Source organism: Mauremys mutica, chromosome 1 (assembly GCF_020497125.1).
Source record: "Mauremys mutica isolate MM-2020 ecotype Southern chromosome 1, ASM2049712v1, whole genome shotgun sequence".
Classification (NCBI taxonomy): Eukaryota; Metazoa; Chordata; order Testudines; family Geoemydidae; genus Mauremys; species Mauremys mutica.
In genome coordinates this window covers 20,300,952-20,322,460 of record NC_059072.1, presented here as the reverse complement: position 1 = coordinate 20,322,460, position 21,509 = coordinate 20,300,952, and the positions used below count along the sequence as shown (strand labels likewise).

General features: G+C 46.9%; 1 protein-coding gene across 1 annotated transcript in view; it reads right to left on the bottom strand.

Annotated features, from left to right (window-relative positions):
- SEMA3E (semaphorin 3E) overlaps nt 1–21,509 on the bottom strand; it is a 230,774-nt gene that overhangs the window by 96,721 nt on the left and 112,544 nt on the right. Inside the window, exons 2-3 of the mRNA XM_044979219.1 lie at nt 14,517–14,677; nt 8,725–8,784 (exon numbers count right to left, since the gene is read on the bottom strand). Of these exons, the coding sequence (XP_044835154.1) occupies nt 8,725–8,784; nt 14,517–14,677 (221 nt within the window). The remainder of the gene's footprint in view (nt 1–8,724; nt 8,785–14,516; nt 14,678–21,509) is intronic.

The following is a 21,509-nucleotide window of genomic DNA, read 5'->3' as shown; positions in this document are numbered from 1 at the left end:
AGAACAATGTATATTTTTATAAGAGAATCAATATTTAACTTCCCTAGAAACCTGTAAGACTGCTGCTGGGGACAAAACATCATAAACTATAATCTGTAAAAGCACTGTGAGCAAAGGGAAATGGGGCTTTGATTGTAATACCAACCTCTCCTGAGAGGGAGTAATAGATAAACCTCAAGTGCTTCAAGAATCAGACTAAGTTAGATAAATTCCAAAAGTTTGGGTAATATTGGGAACAGCTTGATTCGGTCCAGTCAGGTTGGAAATCTGAAGACTAAATAGGCCTTATCCTATGATTTCATGGTACTCCCTGCTTCTTATTGGGAAGAAATCACCACAAGGAAGGTCCTTCTCATGTTTTTCCCCCTCCACTTCTGCTTCCAGACTGATTTTAAAAGCACAAAAACATGAAAATGAGAATATCCACACTGGGCAATACCAAAGGTCCATCCAGCCCAATATCCCATCTTCCAACAGTGGCCAATGCCAGGTGTCCCAGAGGGAATGAACAGAATAGGTGATCATCAAGCGATCCATCCCCTGTCACCCATTCCCAGCTTCTGGCAAACAGAGGCTAGGGACACCATCCCTGCCCATCCTAGCTAATAGTCTTTGATGGACCTATCCTCCGTGAAAAGACGGTTACTCACCTGTAGTAACTGGTGTTCTTCGAGATGTGTTGCTCCTATCCATTCCATTGTAGGTGTGCGCGCCGCGCGTGCACGGCTCTCCGGAACATTTTTACCCTAGCAACTCCGGCGGGCCGGCTGGCGCCCCCTGGAGTGGCGCCGCTATGGCGCCCATTATATACCTCAGCCGGCCCGTCCGCTCCTCAGTTCCTTCTTGCCGGCTATTCCGACAGTGGGGAAGGAGGGCGGGTCTGGAATGGATAGGAGCAACACATCTCGAAGAACACCAGTTACTACAGGTGAGTAACCGTCTTTTCTTCTTCGAGTGATTGCTCCTATGCATTCCATTGTAGGTGATTCCCAAGCCTTACCTAGGCGGTGGGGTCGGAATGAGACGTGGCGGAGTGTAGTACCGCAGAGCCGAAGGCTGCGTCGTCTCGAGACTGCTGCACCAACGCGTAGTGGGAGGCGAAGGTGTGGACTGAAGACCATGTGGCCGCTCTGCAGATGTCCTGGATGGGAACATGGGCCAGGAAGGCGGCCGATGAGGCGTGCGCCCTGGTCGAGTGCGCAGTGAGTCGGCAGGGGGGGACGCGAGCAAGCTCGTAGCACGCCCGTATGCAGGACGTTACCCAGGATGAAATCCGTTGTGAGGAAACTGGCTCGCCTTTCATGCGCTCAGCCATTGCCAGAAAGAGCTGGGAGGAACGCCGGAAGGACTTTGTCCGGTCGATGTAAAAGGCGAGGGCCCTACGGACGTCCAGGGTGTGGAGCTGCTGCTCACGAGGTGAGGCGTGCGGCTTTGGAAAGAAAACCGGGAGGAAGATCTCCTGATTAAGATGGAAGGCCGACACCACCTTGGGAAGGAAGGCCGGATGTGGCCGAAGCTGCACTTTGTCCCCGTGGAAGACGGTATATGGGGGACCTGCTGTCAGGGCGCGGAGTTCGGAGACTCGTCTGGCGGATGTGATTGCCACGAGGAAGGCCGTTTTCCAGGTGAGATGGAGCAGAGAGCACGTGGCCAGGGGCTCGAAGGGTGGCCGCATCAGCTGGGTGAGAACCAGGTTCAGATCCCAAGTCGGAGCAGGCGGACGCACCTGAGGGTAGAGACGGTCTAATCCCTTGAGGAAGCGGGCAACCATTGGGTTGGAAAAGACGGAGCGACCATCTATAGCGGGCCGAAAGGCTGACAGAGCCGCCAGGTGCACCTTCAGGGACGAGATCGCAAGACCTTGGCCTTTCAGGTACCAGAGGTAATCGAGGACTGTCTGGATAGGGGTCGAGAACGGGTTAAGACCTCGCTGATCGCACCAAAGCGCAAAGCGTTTCCACTTCGCGAGGTAGGTAGAGCGTGTCGAGGGTTTCCTGCTTTCAAGCAGGACTTGCTGTACCGCCGCCGAACAACCTCTTTCTGCGTCGGTCAACCACTCAGGAACCAGGCTGTAAGATGTAGCGACTGCAGGTTCGGGTGACAAAGCCTGCCGAGGTCCTGAGAGATGAGGTCCGGCCATAACGGCAGGGGAATGGGATCCCGAATCGAGAGCTCGAGGAGCAGGGTATACCAGTGCTGCCTCGGCCAGGCCGGAGCGACGAGTATGACGCGGGCCTTGTCCCTCCGCAGCTTGAGTAGCACTCGGTGGACCAGCGGGAACGGGGGGAACGCGTATAGGAGGGGGCCCGTCCAGGGCATAAGGAACGCATTGGAGATGGAGTCCGGAGCCCGACCCTGGTACGAACAGAACCTGTGGCACTTCCTGTTGGTCCTGGAGGCAAACAGGTCTATTTGGGGAAATCCCCACCTCCGGAAGATGGTGTGAGCCACATCTGGGCGAAGGGACCACTCGTGGGAGGCGAAGGACCTGCTCAGACGGTCGGCCAGCGTGTTCTGCACTCCTGGTAGAAAGAAGGCTTCGAGGCGAATCGAGTGGGTCACGCACAGGTCCCAGAGGAGCATCGCCTCCTTGCACAGCGGGGAGGATCGGGCCCCGCCCTGCTTGATCAGATAGAACATGGCCGCTGTGTTGTCCGTGTACACCGCTACGCAGCGGTCCCGGAGGTGTGCTAGAAAGGTGAAACAAGCTAAGCGGATCGCTCTCAACTCCCGAACGTTGATGTGGAGGGAGAGTTCCTGGGCCGACCAGAGACCCTGGGTGTGCAGGTCTCCCATGTGGGCCCCCCATCCAAGCGCCGAAGCGTCTGTGGTCAGGGTGGCCGACGGGCGAGGGGGGCGGAACGGAACCCCTGCGCAGACTACCTCCGGATCCAGCCACCAGGTGAGCGTCCGGAGAGTGGGGTCCGAGACCGTGACCACCATATCTATAGGGTCGCAGTGGGGGCGGTACACTGACGTCAGCCACATCTGGAACGGACGAAGCCTCAGCCTCGCGTTCGCGGTCACAAAAGTGCACGCCGCCATGTGACCCAGCAGGCGGAGGCAGGACCGCACCGTCGTGGAAGGGAAGACCTGCAGGGCCCGGATGAGCGAGACCATCGTCTCGTGGCGAGGACGAGGGAGGCAGGCTCTGGCGAGGTTGGAGTCGAGGACCGCTCCTATGAACTCCAGGCGCTGTGCCGGAACTAATTGGGACTTCTCGGCGTTGACGAGGAGGCCGAGAGACCGGAACAGGTGCAGTATCTCGGACACCTGAGCTGCCACCAACTCTTGAGAGCGACCCCGAATCAGCCAGTCGTCGAGATATGGGTACACGTGGATTCCGCGCCGGCGGAGAGCTGCGGCCACGACCGCCATGCATTTGGTGAATACCCTCGGGGCAGTGGAGAGGCCGAAGGGTAACACCGCAAATTGGTAGTGGGTCTCGTTGACCATGAAGCGCAGGTAGCGTCTGTGGGGGGGGTAAATTGCCACATGAAAGTAAGCATCCTTCATGTCGAGGGCGGCAAACCAGTCTCCCGGATCCAAGGAAGGGATAATGGTTCCCAAGGTTACCATCCGAAACTTGAGCTTGCACAGGTACCTGTTGAGCTCCCGGAGGTCTAAGATGGGACGAAGGCCTCCTTTCGCCTTGGGAATAAGGAAATATCTGGAGTAGAATCCCCTGCCCCGCCTGCAGGGAGGCACCTCCTCGATGGCACCCACGCTCAACAGAGACTGGACCTCCTGTAAGAGGACTTGCTCGTGAGAGGGGTCCCTGAAGAGGGACGGGGAAGGTGGGTGGGAGGGAGGGGGCGAAATAAACAGTAGGCGGTAGCCGTGCTGGACGGTGCAGAGGACCCAGCTGTCCGATGTTATAGCAGACCACGCCGGAAGGAAGCGGGAAAGACGATTCGAAAACAAACGGGATGGATCCTGGGGAAAGAGTGGTGGGCCGTCCTCGGGCGTCCCATCAAAAGGCCGGCTTCTGCGCCTGTGGAGCCTTGGACGAGCCCTGAGCCTGGTTGCGCCACCCCCCCGACGGTCTACGGCGGAAGGGGGCCATGCAGCGATTGTTAAACGGCCGAGTCCTGGCGTGGTTGAAGGGCCGGTAGGGCTGCTGACGGAACGAACGCCTCTGCGTGGCCGGCGTGTGCATGCCCAGCGTCCGTATTGCGACCCTCCCGTCTTTTAGGGTCTGAATTCTGGCGTCCGTTTTTTTGGAAAACAGGCCCTGCATGTCAAACGGGAGGTCCTGGAGGGTGTACTGGACCTCCGGTGGGAGGGTGGAAGACTGCAACCACGCAATGCGGCGCATCGTCACTCCGGATGCCACCGTTCTAGCCCCTGAGTCCGCTGCGTCCACGGCCGCTTTAATCAGGGTTCTGGAGGTTAACTTGCCCTCTTCCAGCAGCGCCGAGAACTCGGGGCAGGAGTCCTGAGGGGTCAGCTCCTTGAATTTCGCGAGGCACCCCAAGATATTAAACGCATATCTGGACAAGAGGGCCATCTGGTTAGCGATGCGGAGTTGGAGACCCCCCGCCGAATAAACCTTACGCCCCAATAAGTCCATGCGCCGGGCCTCCTTGGACTTCGGCGCAGCGGCAGGTTGACCGTGACGCTCGCGGTCATTGACTGACTGGACCACCAGTGAGTCTGGGGTGGGGTGTACGTACAGATATTCGTACCCCTTGGGCGGGACCGAATACTTCCTTTCCACACCGCGCGCCGTGGGGGTGACGGAGGAAGGTGACTGCCAAATGGTGGTATTGTTTTTCTGGATGGTGCGGATAAACGGGAGCGCCACTCTGACGGGGGTCTCGTCTCCCACCACATCGGTAATAGGGTCCTCGACCTCTTGGACCTCGTCGATGGGCAAATTAATGGCTTTTGCCACCCTTCGGAGGAGGTCCTGGTGCGCCCTGAGGTCAATAGGCGGGGGCTCTGATGGCGACGCCCCTGCCACCGCCTCATCGGGAGAGGAGGATGAGGAGTGGCCCGGCAGCACCTCCTCATGTTGCTGTTCCACCGCCTGGTGATCTGGTGGCAGTGAGTCCTGCCCTAAAGGCGGGTCGTGGGCATCGGCTTGAGTCGGTGGAGACAGGGGGGGTCTACTGATGGTGGCCACTGGCACCGACCGCACCGAGCCCGGCTGTCTGGGTGGCAGGGGAGGTGCCTGCTCATACTGCGCCCAGGGTACCCAATGCCCCCAATACTGGGGTCCATGGTCCGGTGGAAGTGACCCGGCTCTGAAGTCCACCGCACTGCCCTGAGGGGAGGCCACGGAGGGTTCCCTTGAAGGCCAGGGTGGAGCAGTGGCGGCGCCTGGGCGGGCATCAGGCGCCGGCGTGAGACGAGCCTCCGGTGCCGAAGGTCGGTGCCGGCTGTCTCGGGAGGCAACTGGTGAGCGGGACCTTCGATCCGCACGGTGCCGGGAGCTGGAGCGACGGGAGCTAGATCTCCGGTGCCGGGAAGGAGATCGACGGCGCCGGGAGGTCGACCTGCGGCGGCGGGAGCTCGACCGGCGGCGCCGGGAGCTCGACCGGCGGTGCCGGGAAACCGATCTTGATCTCGATCTGCGGCGCCTTGAACGGCTGCGGGAGCCCCGATGATGTCCGCGGTGCCTGGACGCGGACCTGCTGCGGTGCCGGTGACTTCTCGACCGGGACCTGGAGTGCCGCCGGGAGTACGACCGGCCCCGCGATGGAGAGCGGTGCTGGGACTGCGACCGGTGCCGAGACGCTGAGAGGCGTCGCGATGTCGATCGCCGGCGGGATGGGGAGCGGTGCGGCGGTGACCGTCTCCGCGAGAGGGACCGGGATCGAGTCCGGATCCTGGAGCCGCGGTCGCCTCAGTCGCCCGGGGATGGAGGACGAATCATCGCAGGCTTGCCGAGGGACTTAAGTGTCCGCACCGTTGGTGCCGGCGGCTGATGGGACGGAGCCGACGTCAGGTCGATTAGCTCCCTCGCCGTCGCGAACGCCTCAGGCGTCGACGGGATCCTCAGCTCCTCCTCGGTGGGCACCGGGGAGCTGGGCGGTGCCGGACTCGACGGGCCTTGCGGCGCCGGAGTCAACGTCCCGGTGCACTTTGCGTGCACTGCCTCAGCCTGCACCGTTTACGTCGGAGGCGGCTGGGCTAACGGCTTCCGCTGCTGTTTTGCAGTGGCCGTCTTCGGCACCTTGTGCTTCCTCCCCGGGGAGAGGGAGCGGCGCCGGGTCTTCGGTGCCGGCTCGGTACCGGAGCGGCTCGGTGCTGCCGGTGCGCTGCTCGTCGAGGTAGGCTTTGGCGCCGATGGAGCCGGCGCCGGAGGTTGGAGCGCAGACTCCATCAGTAATTGTTTCAGCCGGGAGTCCCGCTCCTTCCTCGTACGAGGCTTAAAGGCCACACAAATCGGGCACTTATCTGGTCTATGCGACTCTCCGAGGCAGCGGAGGCAGGAGTCGTGCGGGTCGCTGACCGGCATGGGCCGCTGGCAAGCCGCGCAGGGCTTGAATCCCGGTGCTCCGGGCATACGCCCGCACCGGGGCGGAAGAAGAGGGTTAAGCCCTCTAATTCCCTAACTACTAACACTATACACTATATATATATACAACTATAACAAGAACTTAACTAATTACTAACACTATATACACTATAACTATGGAGAAAACACTAGGGTTGTGGAGGTAAGGGAGCACTCCACTGTTCCAACTGCCGTCACGGGCGGGAAGAAGGAACTGAGGAGCGGACGGGCCGGCTGAGGTATATAATGGGCGCCATAGCGGCGCCACTCCAGGGGGCGCCAGCCGGCCCGCCGGAGTTGCTAGGGTAAAAATGTTCCGGAGAGCCGTGCACGCGCGGCGCGCACACCTACAATGGAATGCATAGGAGCAATCACTCGAAGAAGAACTATCCAGTTCTTTTTTTAACCATGTTATAGTCTTGGCCTTCACAACATCCTCTGGCAAAGATTTCCACAGGTTGACTGTGTGTTGTGTGAAAAAATACTTCCTTTTGTTTGTTTTAAACCTGCTGCCTATTAATTTCATTTGGTGACCCCTAGTTCTTGTGTTATGAGAAGGAGTAAATAACACTTCCTTATTTACTTTCTCCACAGCAGTCATGATTTTATAGACCTCTATCATATCCCCCCTTAGTTGTCTTTTTTTCCAAGCTGAAAAGGTCCCATTCTTATTAATCTCATATATATATTGACATAGGACTGGAGGAGATATCCTGGGTCATCGAGTCCAGTCTCCTGCTATTGCAGGTAACCTCAGTGAAATGAGGGCTGAAAAAAGTCTATTGAACATTTTAGAAACTTCAGCAAGGTTCACTTCAGCTTCAAATGTGTAAGGAGTGAGATAGCTTGGTTGTTCATTTCTCAAAACTGGTGCTTCCATGCCCTCAAGGCAGATGAGTAGTATGTTTTTCATGCTATTATTGACTATTGATGTTTACAGCTTCCTAGGCGTCACTGACAATATTTGTTGTGGCTGTGTTTGCGCTTGACTGTTTGCTGTATTTTCACACATCAAAAGTATCTCTGGCCTTTTGACATCCTCTCGTCCAGTGTTACCTAGCTCAGTGGCAGGTGCATTCATTAGGTGCTGACAATGAACCTGATGCTGTACTAAATAAATATCATTTGTGCCCCAAGAATTTTCAGTCTATGGTGCCAAATGGGAACTCTGTACGGGTGTGAGCCCCGGCAACCTTGCACTGATCCCTATTAAAGTCCCACAGGCCTTTGTATGGGGATAGCAGACCACAGGGGTGGATGTAACTTACAGTGCATTTTATATATTACTATTAATTTAACTTGCTTCTTGTGGGTATGCTGTAAGAAGTAGTCTAGTCTTTAGGAGAGATTAGCATCAAGAGAGGCTGCAGCTTGGAGAACCAGGATAGGATGATATTCCATGCACATGACAATATGGACAAAGGCAGGGCGATAGGCATGTAAAAAGAAAAATCAATAGGGTGTCTAGACTGGCATTACTGGCAACCAACAGTGGGTGAAGAGGGAAGATGTGATAGGAGACAAGGCCATTATTCAAGCTACTGCAGAACTTGAAGGGGAGGCTAGAGATGATATGTTCAGAATGACAGATGAGATGAGGGAGATAATTTTAGCAGTCATGTTGTAGAGGGGGTGGCGATGGCTAAGTTAGTATCAGAGAGGCCTAAAATTAAGAGGTTGTAGTACTCAAAATAGATGTTAATATGGAATTGGATGAGAGTTTCAGCATGTGGGACAGAAAGTAAGGAATGGATTGTTGTGGTGGGAAAATGGCGAGATTTGGTTGAAATGGATTTGTGAGGATAAGAAAGTTCGGATTTCCTCAATCTTGAGTAAATGAGATCTTGCATGAGAAAAAGAAGAAACAGAACTATCAACCTCCGTTAGCAAATGGCTTTCATTCTGATGCCAGTCCTATCACATCTCATGAACTAAGCAGTGCCGGGCCTGGCCATTACTAGGTGTGAAACCTCCAAAGAAAACCCACCTGTGGTAGTAGGAGCCAGTGTGTTTGTTGCTCAGTTATTGCTTGGTCTTGAAAGCAATTAAACCAGTGGCTTAATGTGCTAACAATAGTCATGCTATAGATCCACACTGCAACATTCAGAATTGGATCTTGATTTTGAACACTCAAAAATTAAAGGATGCTTCGATCCAAGTTTCTGGTTCAACCCCATCTCTAATTAAAAGGTAATTAATTTGCAATTAATCATACTTACAGCATCTCTTCCTTTAATTGTGCATTCTTCTGCCTGCCGGGGTGTACTGGGCCAATGTATCTGAAATAACACAAGATCATTTAAGTGGGGATATAAATGTGTATAATTCACAGCCAATACAGCTTTTCCTCTTTGGATGGGGTTAAAAGATTCACCACTTTCAATGTACAGTTTTCGTTGCTACAGTCTATACAGAAATATTTTATAATGTTTTGTAATATTCCAGTTTTCAGAACAGTTATTAAACTAAATATTCCAATTTTTGCCAAAAGGTTTCTGACTATACAAGTTAACTATATAGGTCTATAAGGAGGAATTTAATTTCTCCTGGCGGTCGTCTCCATCAGATAGTGGAGGAAACTCAATATTGGTTCTCTGAATTGAAGGGAAATCCATGCACCAAAGCATTTTGTACTAATTCAGTACAACTGTGCCCACTTAATATCCAAAGACTTTAAACACTTTCCCATTGAACACCAATTTGAAAAGCACTTGTTTCCTGCTCTAAACATCACTTAGGACAGAATTCAGCTCCCACTGAAGTAAATGAGAATTTAGCTATTAATCTCACTAAAGGCAGGATCAGCCGCTTAGTGTCAATTATTGCAAGCAAAGCCAAATGTCACAAGTGGCTTTTCACTTAACCTATGCTATAGAATTTTGTTTCATTCCACTTTGTATGGATGAAAAATATGTGAAACTACGACCTGGGTGGACTAGCCTGATAATTTCACTTCTTAGCACTTTAAGAACTGAAAACAAAAATGTCTCCACTTAGGGTGATACCATTTTCAGCTCAACGAAAATAAGATTTCTGCTTGGAAATTCACAGATAAATAGTGGGAAGTGACTTTTGACATTAAGGTTTGTCCTATTCCACTCGCAGATTATTATTTTATCTGCAAAATGTTTTTAAATGAAACCTTTTTATATCTGAGCTTCATAAATCCCTTTGTGGATCTAGCCCTGTCACATTAAATACCTCCATCCAAAATGTAAAATGTCACATTAAATACCTCCATCAAAATCCCTTCTCAGGTGCTGCTAAGACACCTAAATTTCCACCAGCAAAACCTCCTATATCTGCTGATGGGCATGCTCAAAGCTGCGTAAGTTCTGATACCCACACTTAAGTCCTAATGGGATCCCCAAACTAGGCATTCCCCAGTCTATCTTGCCTGCAGGGCCCAATCTGGGAGGCATTCCAAAACAAAGCCAGAGGCGGTAGCACTCTTACACCCAATAGCCCTATGGTAAGAGCATTCACCTAGAGTGTAAATGAGATGAGTTCAAATCCCTACTCTGCTTGATTTAGAGCAGTGATTTAAACGCAGGGTCTCTGACCTCCCAGGTCGGTGTCCTAACCACTAAGCTACAGAATATTAAATAGTTGTGAGGCAAGAATGAGAATGAGCCTATAGCCCAATGGTTAGGGCACTCATCTGGGATGTAGGACAGACAGATTCTAGGCACTGTTAGAATGACTATACATAGAGATAGCAAATCCGTACACATTTTAACACTGTATATCCATATGCCTATGTTGAATTTTCTTTAACAGTGCTAATGTAGGCTGCATTTGCACTGCATACTAAGCCAGATACTAACTGGCTGTAAATGGTAGCCTTTAACCCTCTGCATGTTATTTTTCTGGGTGTTTAAATTTGTAACTTTATATATGATGACTACAGCCTTAACTCTGAATTGGGGCTATGCCAGGATTGCAATCACTTGGCATGCTGGCATTAGCTGTAGTTGGGAGATTTCTCCAGAGCATCTGAGCTGGAATAATATTATACTAACACACACTTTATTGGGCTTCATGCTTGACCTTCTGTTTGGACAGAATTATTCAATAACTGTCATTACTCTGAGTCACCATCTGAAGCACATTTGTACATTGCATCTTCAATAATGTTTTACTTCTAGTACAACATTATTTTAATCTCTAAAGAACCCATGGCACATGATCCTTTCTGCTAACAGTGAGCTGAAAAGGTAGGAAAAGGCTACTTTAAAAATATACTTTTCAAAGGAATAAGCATGTGGAATAGTACGATTGCACTGATAGCTGGGCTAAACTCACACCTGGTTTAACTCCACATAAAGCAACCACTCTGAGGAAATTCAGGCAGAGCAAATGTTTTTATCAGAGCTCGAACCATGCTTAGTGTCTCTGAATAACACCCTCACTTCTTCCAAAGTCTAGGTCAGTTTGGAGAAGTGTTATGAGCTACAGATTCATGCAATTTAAGGTCAGAAGATCACATAGTTTGATCTCCTGTATATCACAAGCCAATTAAGTTTCATCCAATTACCTCTGTATTGAACCCAATAACTGTCCAGAAAGGCAACCAGTCTTCAAACCTTGATTTGAAGACTTCAAGAGATGGAGACTCCACCACAGTGATACGAATAATATATAACACCATACAGGCCTCCTCTAAGGCCTGGTCTACACTGGGGGGGGTGTCGAACTAAGGTACGTGACTTCAGCTACGCGAATAGCGTAGCTGAAGTCGAACTACCTTAGTTCGAACTGCCTACCTGTCCAGACGCCGCGGGATCGAAGTCCGCGGCTCCCCCGTCGACTCCGCCACCACCGTTCGCAGTGGTGGAGTTCCGGAGTCGACGGGAGCACGTTCAGAGTTCGAACTATCGCGTCTAGATTAGACGCGATAGTTCGAACTCCGAGAAGTCGAACTCTACGCGTCTCCTAAATACCTAATCCAATGCTTTAGCCACAAGACTGCTTCCTGAGAGCTTGTTGTTGGTTTTAATTGTATTGATTCTTAAAATGATTTAAAAGGTTCCCAGGACAATAAATGAAGATTTTTTAATGTTGTTAGGGTATGTCTATACTACCCGCTGGATCGGCAGGTAGTGTTCGATGTATCGGGGATCGATTTATCATGTCTCGTCTGGACGCTATAAATCGATCCGCAAATTGACACCCGTACTCCACCTCGGCAGGAGGAGTAAGTGTAGTCGATGGGGGAACCGCGGCAGTCGACTCGCCACCATGAGGATGGCCAGGTAAGTCGAACTAAGATACTTCAACTTCAGCTATGCGAATAGCGTAGCTGAAGTTGCGTATCTTAGTTCGAACCCCCCTGCTAGTGTAGTCCAGGCCTTAGAAAGAGAAATGCATTCATATTTAGTCACCTACAGGTACAAATGTACTCTATATTCTAAATTTGGTGGTGTTAGGGAATCAAACTCTGGGAAACAGAATAGATGTCTTTAACATGTAGACTCCACACAGTGCACACCTCAAATTCTCCACCAATTAAGTTATTTTAGATTTGCTGGATTATTTTGGCAGTCAATAAACACAAAAATCATTTTACATCCATCTAGTACTTTATTGCTTTTTTCAGAGGAGCTCCTAATGGACTCATCATAGCCAGGGCCGACTTCAGGCATCAGCATTCCAAGCAGGTGCTTGGGGTGGCAATCTGCAAGGGGTGGCAGTCAGTGTGTTTTTGCCCCCAAGCAGTGCGCCGAATTGCCACCGTGGACGGCAGGGGCAGTCCATGTGCCGTTAGGATGGAACACGCGTTTCCGTGGCGGCGGTGATTCGGCAGCAGCTTCTATGTTCAGCTGTCTGCGGCAGCCCAGCTTCTGTCTTCTGGCTGAAGACAGAAGCTGATGCTGAATTGCTGCCGCCGTGGAAATGCGCGTGCTGCCCTAACGGTGCATGGACTGCCCCCGCCATCCGTGGCGGGAATTCGGCGCGCTGCTTGGGTCGGCGAAAACAATAGAGCCAGCCCATCATAGCTGAATATTCTAAGGAATTCTTGGCCTGTTTTCTGACAGAGGGGATACATCTGTGATGAAAAGGGTTTTTGTTTTGTTTTGTTTTTCTAGATAATCTCCATGTCTCAGATTTAAGGCCAGAGGTAATAAAAACTCTCTTCATATTCCATGGCATGGAGACATGGGGAACACTGCAACAAACTTCTTTCACCATTTTTTAAGGATACCAAAGACAAAAGGAGATTTATAAAATATGGTCCAGAGTCACTAGCTTTACATTTCCCTGCTGCTTCTGGAAACTTGTCTCTTTTACCAGAGACAGGACTGAAATAGATACATTTGCCTTTCCTCTTTTTTTTTCTCCTTCACAGTATCATTTTGGAATGGTAATTATACTCTCTGTGGTTTATAACTGTGTCTTAGATTAATTCAATGAGTGTTTGCAACATGAAAGAAAAGTTCAAATGGCTAATTAATATACCATTAATTACAGCTTGATGAGATCCTTAGGTAGAAATGCATGAACCGGATCACTCAAACTTCACTCTAAATTTATAATGTGAAAACGTCTGATGAAGTGCCTTCCGTCTACATCTTTGCTGATAAAATCGTTGGCAGTCAAAGTCTCTCTACTCTGCCCTCTTGACTTTGGACTGGATATCTGCAATGCACTCTAGGATAACCAACAGGAAAAGCCAAAGAGCTTATGAAAGTTTAATTCTGAGGCACCAAGCCCAGTGAGGTCATGTTTCCAAATATGTTCAGTCAGGCTGAACATTTATTCCAGTTTCTGATCTTTCGCCTATCATTAAAAAAAAGTTGCCACTAATTTGATATACTCTGTGCACAGGCCTCCAGACAGAGGGTGGAGTTTCAGAATAAATGGCTAATCTTTCTTCTAAAGTCCCTGGAACGAGAGCCTGAAGAGTGTGTCCAGATGGGACAAGATGGTTAAGATGGTTGGACAGAAGCATTAAATGTTCTATGCTGTCATCTCTTCTTATGCTGATTTACTCTTAATTGAAAGATTGGTTACTTTATAGAAACAGACACTTCTTAAATGTATCACAGGATATGAGCAATTTCTAACAAATGCAAGGGCAGTTAACGCCCATCTTACAGTGGAAGAGTAAGGCCCTGTGTGTATCACTGTGCTTTGTGGAGTCCTAACATTTTATTTCCTACATAGCCACGTTAATACACTTGTCTCCTGAGTATTTGCGTAAGCTGCGCATTGTCGAAGGGTTGGTACACCATGGAAATCAGATCAAGATATTTTTCTAACACTGTTTTATTTACTTATTTATTGTGAAGTGAATTTGATGATGTTGAAAAGGGCCAGATTTAAAAATCCTTTATCCACAGAGCAGGCGAGCACAGTGTGTACTGTGGACCCGTCCTTACACTGCTCTGTCAATGTGCTTCCAGTCTGAAACTCAGGGGTCAGGAAGGAGTTCAGTCTCCATCCCCATTCATTGGAGGCCTCTCCACTTAGACTGCCACTTAGACTATAAGCAATGATTTTGTAATGTGCAAACCTTTTCAGTAGAAACCACCAAGTCTTCTCCCATAAACCGTTGAACAGGCTACAAATGATACCAACTTTCAGCCACTGCTCATGTAGTTTGGCTTTGAGCCAGTGACTTAAAGGGTCATAGTCAACTTGAAATCTAGGCCCCTTCCAATTTGTGTACTTCTGTGTTTTTTTAAATGCATTCCCTTCCCCCCATTGCTGTGGGAAAGACTATACGAGGGAAACAGTTCAATCAACTGCAAACAAAATGCTGTCGAATGCACAAAATAAACAAGCTGAAATAGTGTGAGAAATATTTATTTATACCAATGTCTTGCAGGTCAAGTGATCGTGGGTATTAATTTAGTTTAAAAAAAAAGAGAGAAATTTCATTTTTAACTTTAAACGTGAAAACATCCACTATCCCATTTCCAGTCACCTGAGCCATCCAAGTCCCCCAGCCCTAGGAAGTTATTCTCATGCAGAATCACATGCCATGCACTATTTTATGTTACCGCACCTCTCTGTAGTTCTCGCTGACGCGGTCCAAGCTGAGAGAATACACAAGATCCCTTCCTCCTACAAACAGTCGCTCTTGATATTCATCCAGCAGCATTGTGTGAAGACCAAGGTATCCAGATGGGCTATGAAAGACTGATGTCCTGTTTAAGTCCCAGAGCTCTGAAATACAACCAGTGTGTATGATCAGTACCCAACAACTTAGTTCCACAACTTTGTTTTCATGTTTTTTTCTAGGGAACGAAGTAAAAGGTTTTTGGGACATTAAGATATTCTTAATCTTACATATGCCTAGTAAGAGAGAGAGACAGAACATCTGGGAACAATTTTCAAAACTGTCCAAATGTCCTGGAGACCTGGAAGTGGATTTGTACATTGTAAGCTTTGTGCTCAATCTATCATGTGACAGAAAAACAAAATGCTTCCTCTTTAGTGTTTCAGAAAAGGGAAACAACTCTTTAGAACATTAGCTGCGAATGAGAAAAGGAAGATGAATCTATGGAAAGTCCTTTGCCAGAAATTCAGACTCTGGCAGCCCCCCAGCCCTTCTACCAGCCTTTGCTTCCCCCCACCAAGCTACATGTCTGTTAAGCCCCCAGTGATCAGTAAGTCTATTCTCAGTCACTTCACAATAACATTGCTTCCTTTCATCCCTTCCATATGTTGTTTTTTTCTATCGAAGGCCCAACACAGCTCCCATTGAATGCAATGGAAATTTTGCCACTGAAATCAATGAGAGTAGCACACATCCTGTACCCTGTATGTCCACATTTTCAAAGGCAGCTAGGGATTTGGGGTAGCTGCCACATGGTGAGCTGATCTTTCAGGAGGGCTGGGGCTCACCTGCACCCTGTCCCAGGCTCATCCTCCCTCTCCCCTACTGAAGGGACTATGTCCTGGGGTCAGATGGTAGAAGCTTGGTGACTCATGGTACATCTACATTGCAAAAAATAAAAACAAAAACAAAACAAAAAAACACCCGTGGCCGTGAGTCCCGGATCCCTGGTCAACTGACTCGACGCACAAGGGTCTCACGCTCTGAGGTTAAAAATAGCAATGTAGACATTCCCACTTGGGCCTGAAACACAGTGATGGGGGAGGGTTTCAGATCCCACGTTCCAGCCCAAGCAGGAACATCTACACTGCTATTTTTAGCCCCATAGCATGAACCTGAGACAGTTGACTCAGGTCTGAGATCCTCTGCTGCAGGGTTTTTTGTTTGCTTGTTTTTTCAGTATAGAGGTACCCTCATTACCAGGTCTGCTGGGTTAAAGGGCAGCCTGAATTCAGGGAGAGAAGGGAGCAGAGAGGCCCTCCTTAGATCCCAGGCAGATGGCCTGGGGAGTGTAATCCTGCAAGGATCAGGCCAGAAAGCCTGAAAGCCAGGCTGCTGGAGGAAAGGCTCAGCAAAAGGGAGCAGAGAGACTTGTTTTAATGCCCAGAAAGAACGCCTTGGAAATGACACCTTTAGAGAGCAGCTCAGGCTCTTTCTGTGGACCCAGCATTAGGGAAAGGGACCTGTTTATCGGTGAACATTGTGGTGAATTGGTTTATTTTGAAGAAGTAAAACTCAAGCCTGAAAAAAAGGACTAAAATCCTGATGCTGGACAATTAAGCTACAGTGCACTAATGCCACATTACTTGAGAGCATCCACATGGGGGTTAACACACTTTAACTTACGTGTATTAACTTAACATCTTTAGTTAATTGGCTGTAACTTTCCTGTGTAGAAGAGCATTTTTATCACTGCTAGTATTATATTAAGATCAGAAGTGGGATATTTTGGTAGTGAAATGTCGGAAAAGCTGTGCTGCATTGTACCTGTTCTGCATGGTCAGAACATTTCTCTCTCCAAATGAAATCATTCAGATATATGTTTGTATTTATATAAGAAACGGGATCAAACCAGAACTGCAAATACAATTTTTGTCTCAAACAACACTTCCTGCTGTTCCCTTTCAACTGTAAAAACCCTATATATTCTATTTTTGACTCAGCCTTGGGGTGAGAAAAATGGAATTGTAAAGTTCTGTTTATACACTGGTCAGAAGAAGATCCAGAGATATCTTTGTAACACTCCCCTGGTTTACCTGCACCTTGTCCTGGGAGCAAAATTCTCATAATGGAGACAACATTTCACTTGACAGATATGCCTCTTGGTTAGGTCTGCACAAGAAATCAGAGTGGACTTGTTTTCAAATGTGAGTGCTGAAATAGGATGAGCAATCTACATTTGAGCATTTAAATCGACAGACTGGTACATAAAACTCAGTCATGCCAGGTGCATCCTCATCTCCCATTGAGATGTTGAGAGAGTTTAGCATCTTTCGAGATCAGGCTGGGGAGAAGGGAAATATATGCACCTCCTATAATACTAATCTGGATGTCTAATTATGAGAGATTTGTCCTATATAGGCATCCATATTTAAAATTAGTATCCCTGTGCCAAATTCATCCCTGGTGTAACTTTATTGACTTTATTGAACTGTACTAGGAAAATTTGTTCCCAGTGTCTAAATGTGTTTATAGTGGACATCCAGAAGACACGTATGCTCCTCCAGGTCCCATTCTCACTGATTAAAACAGCCCTAAAGCAATAATGGACTCCAAAAAGCAAAAGGTGAGAGTGCAAAAACTTTGTGAAACAACCTGGAGGAAACTGGTGTGAAGTCAATAGAGACTGCGTGAGTGTAAATGATGGCAAAAATTTCATCCGTAACCTTGTATTGTAGATGGACCACAGACTGGTGGCTCAACACTAGGTAATACTTAAACAATTAGCAGAGCCTCCCATTAGGTGGCTGGATCTGCTTTATATGCGAATTCAATCAGGCTCCTTGTGTTGTATATGCAGAAGCTACTACCTACCATGTGAGCTAAAGGGGAGCTCCCCCCTTGATAAGCCAGTATAGATGCCAGAGCTAAAAGGCTTTTTTCCATAACGAACATCTCACATGGAGCTATAGAAATTTGAAAAATACCCCATTTGGAGAGGAAGGACTGTTTCAGGAGGCTGCACTGTTTAGTGTTTAGCACAGAGGACTGGAAAGTCCAGTTAGCTTCCATTCCCATCCTTAGGCAAGTCACAACCTCAATGTATCTCAGTTTAACTATCTGTAAGATTAGTAGAGTGCTACTTAGCTATTTCAGGCAGTGTAATTAGTTCCTTGAAAATTTTATCTTATACATGCAAAGCATCATTACTGCAGGGACAGTATTTCTCTGCTTCCTCTGGGCACACAAAGAAATGGTTGTTTCAATATTTACACATTCCTAAATTGACTCTGTCAGTTCACTTACAAACCAAAGGCTTAGAGCAACTATAGGCTCTCAGAATATATTTCATAAAAGAACTACAGTATCTGAAATTGAACAAAACCTGCCAGTTCCCTCCTCACTGTTTTCCATGCCCTGTCCAGTTCTGCAGGTCTGTCCCCTGCCATCCAGACACACATTGGCAGATATTCAAGGCAATCTCACTTGCCAAGTCCTTTCTTATAACAAACACACTTTTTATGAACTGATTCGGATTATTCTCCCTTCTGTGTGAGGATAATGAAAAATGATGAAATGTGCTGGGCCTCCAGCAGCTCTCCTTTCTTGGACGGGACACTGTTGGCTATTTGCAGAGCCATACCAGGCTGTATTCACTATGGATAATTTCTGCCCTGTTTTAATGCTCGTTTCCCAAATAGTGTCTATCCTTCCAAACTTCCGAGGATTGTTCTAGAGCAAATATTTCTCCTAATAGAAGAATGAACTTGGGAATTATTTGATTATGACATCTCCAGTTTTTAAATTACCCCCCTCCCCCGCTTTTTTTTTCTATCTGCAAGATATGCTTGGTGTTCTAAATACAGAAAGCTTTTTAAAGGTGGTGATTTTTGAGTGCATAGCTAACAACATGCTGCTGCTTAGACTAATCATTTACCCTGATAACCAATTCTCAAAAGCCAACACCTCCCCGCCCCAGTTTAGACCCTCTATATAGGCTTCTGTTGTTAACCATAAATACTGATTGTTCCTTGTTACAGTTTGTACTTTGTTAAGGAGGGTGACAAAGCTACACAGGCGCATGGCTTTGTGTAGCATTACATCACAAACACACAAGTCTATCGCTCGCCTCTTTTGCCTCTCAAAAAAATCTTCAGTTCCCTCTTTAAATTTTTACAGAAATACAATCTTACCTCCCACATTACTTAATTCTGCAGCGCATTCTTCTAGTGAAGATGCTTTCCAGATGTGGGACACTGACAAATGATTCTGACATGCTGAACAAGCAGAGTATGCAAGGTGAACCTCTCAGGCCTGCTTCATAACAAGAGGTAGCACTTAGGCTTGCCATGTGTCTCAAACAATAATGTAATTGATTCTCTAATTTAATCTGTGATGTCCATGTGATGTGAGCAGACAATCTGAATGATATTTTATTTCTTTAACTATCAGTTTAGCTGTGGACTACAAATATTAGAGCTAGCCAGCTTTGGCAAAAACCTGGCAAAACACAAAGGAGTATTAATTAATTCAGATTTTTGCTACAAGTGAATTCCAAAATCTGCTCACTCCTCTTGCCAAAAAGAGATGTATGAAAAGCAGAGAAACCAAGACATAGAGATAGAGAAAGATCCTGAGAGACTTGTAACACAAATAATTACAGGATAAATCAAAAAGTCCTTCTGGATAACACGCATTAGACAACCTTCAAATTTGAGGACAACCACCTACTAGTGGTTTTAAGAATAAAGTTCAGCCTGTCCTCAAGCCTATAAAAGTCAGTTTAGTTTCTCTGGACATGTCATTCTTCCCAATTGGATGGTAAGAGTAAAACCAGCCTTCATCCTCAACCCATCAGTACTTTAGAGCAGATGATTATACACAGGAACCACAACTAGTGATCCATCACCAAAATAAAAATATCATCTTACAAGTGCTTGGATCAGTCTGACAAGGTTGGGACCCTTAACTGGCAATATTCCATATAAAATTGATAACAGGAGGCACAGTTCTTTCTCCCTGGGAAACAAGGAATCTTTGCCACTGAACATGAGCTAGTACACTAGTAATGTCATTCTGCCTCCCTGACCTACCCATAATCTTCAAAGCAATCCTGCTTTTAAACACTGCAGATGAACACTTGAAGCTGCATCTCAATGATATTTATTGGGCTCAGAATAGCTATACTGTTGCCTAAATAGTATATCAAAGGGGGAAAAGATCCTTCATTTCTTCCCCAACCCCTACGCTTTCACCTCAACCCATTGTACTAAAAAGGCAGAATGAATCACACCAAAAAAAGAGATAACTTATGAAGTCGCAGATAGTGATAACACTGAAAGTTACCACTCTGTTTTTCCATACACAAAAAGAATCCATGTACTTTTTAGTCTGCGATACTTAAATTTTCAGTTAATATGAAAAGTAGAAGTAAAAGTCTTTGTGAGAGAGTGCAGTGCGGAACTCTGCTATAATATGCAGCCCCTTTAACCCACAATATGGCAGCCATGCCAACTCTTCAGAAATTTGATAGAGCAATAAACAGAAAGCAATATTTGCAAGAAGTTGCAAGAAACATCCTCTTCTGTTACACTCAGTAACTGGGATAATATAAGCTCACTTTCATAGCATCAAGGATTTAACTCTTCCTATTTATGAATGCTAATCAGGAATTAATAGTCAGCTAATATGCAAAATGGGGAAGATATTTCACCTTTCAGCTACGTTTTATAAACACGGGGTGAATGTGTGTGTGTGAAATCCTGGCCCCATTGAAGTCAATATGTGTTTTGCCTATGACTTCAATGGAGCTAAGATTTCCCCTAGATCTGTTATGACCAATACAGCTAAAGGCAGTAACAAACTAAAGGTTTTGAGTCAATTGTGGACATTCACAATTTGTCACTATTCCTGGTTATCACAGTGCTACAACATTCAAATATCCTAGCAGAAACAGTCACTACATTGGCTGTCACATCAGATACTTGTAAACCTACAGTCCTTATAGACTAAAAGGAGGCACATGACTCAATCCCTTCTTTTTAACAGCAGATGATCCTGGCTAAGAAACTCCATTTGGAGAATGTATTTGTCCTAGTCAAAAAGGATAGATCACTGATGTTCATGGATGATTCTTCCCATGGAGGAATCAACTTTCTTCTAGACGCTTCTTTGCAATTTGTGGATTTGAGTACAGCAAACATCAAGTGAAAAATAAATCCCACAAACACAACTCTAAATACAGACCTTCCCTTATTTGTCTGTACAAACCACATTTCATAAAAATCTCTGAAATTAAAAAAGGTGATTATTGTACTTTTGGATGGTCTAAGTGCCTTATGAAGCACAGAACTTTCTCCTTATCTTTTTACAATATTGGACAAGATTATTACTGGTGCGATCCTATTCATGTAACAGATTGCTGGGTACATTTTGGGTTTTTCCCCCTCCTAATTTGGTTTAGTTGCAAATATTCAATAGAATTCAAACCTTTCAAAACATGAGATGCGTTTACATAGTTAAGCTTGTTAGATTGTGCTCTGATCTCATTAAGTAGCTGTTCTGGCTTAAAATTAATCTTTCACTTTTTTCTGTCTTCTAAGTATTTAGTTTATGTTTCTTAGTGATTGTAGATCATATTCAGCAGGTGGCACTGTAACTGATCTATTTTCATGTCTTATGCAATGGAAACATAACCTGCCAAGATATATAGTATGAATACTACATCCACTCCTACAGAAACCAAAGTGTATGCTCATGTAGAATTCTGGAGTAAAGTTCCCCTTCATAGCTTTCCACACTGAAGCTGTAGCTCCCATTAACAATCACAACATAAAACCATTAAACAGGCTGTAAACATAGAGATTTTAAAATTTAATCAAAGGAATATATGCCAGTTCAATAAATATTCTCTAGTCTTCAATTTTATTTCGTTCTTTTTTCAGGAGAAATTCAATATTGATAGGTTTCAGAGTAGCAGCCGTGTTAGTCTGTATCCGC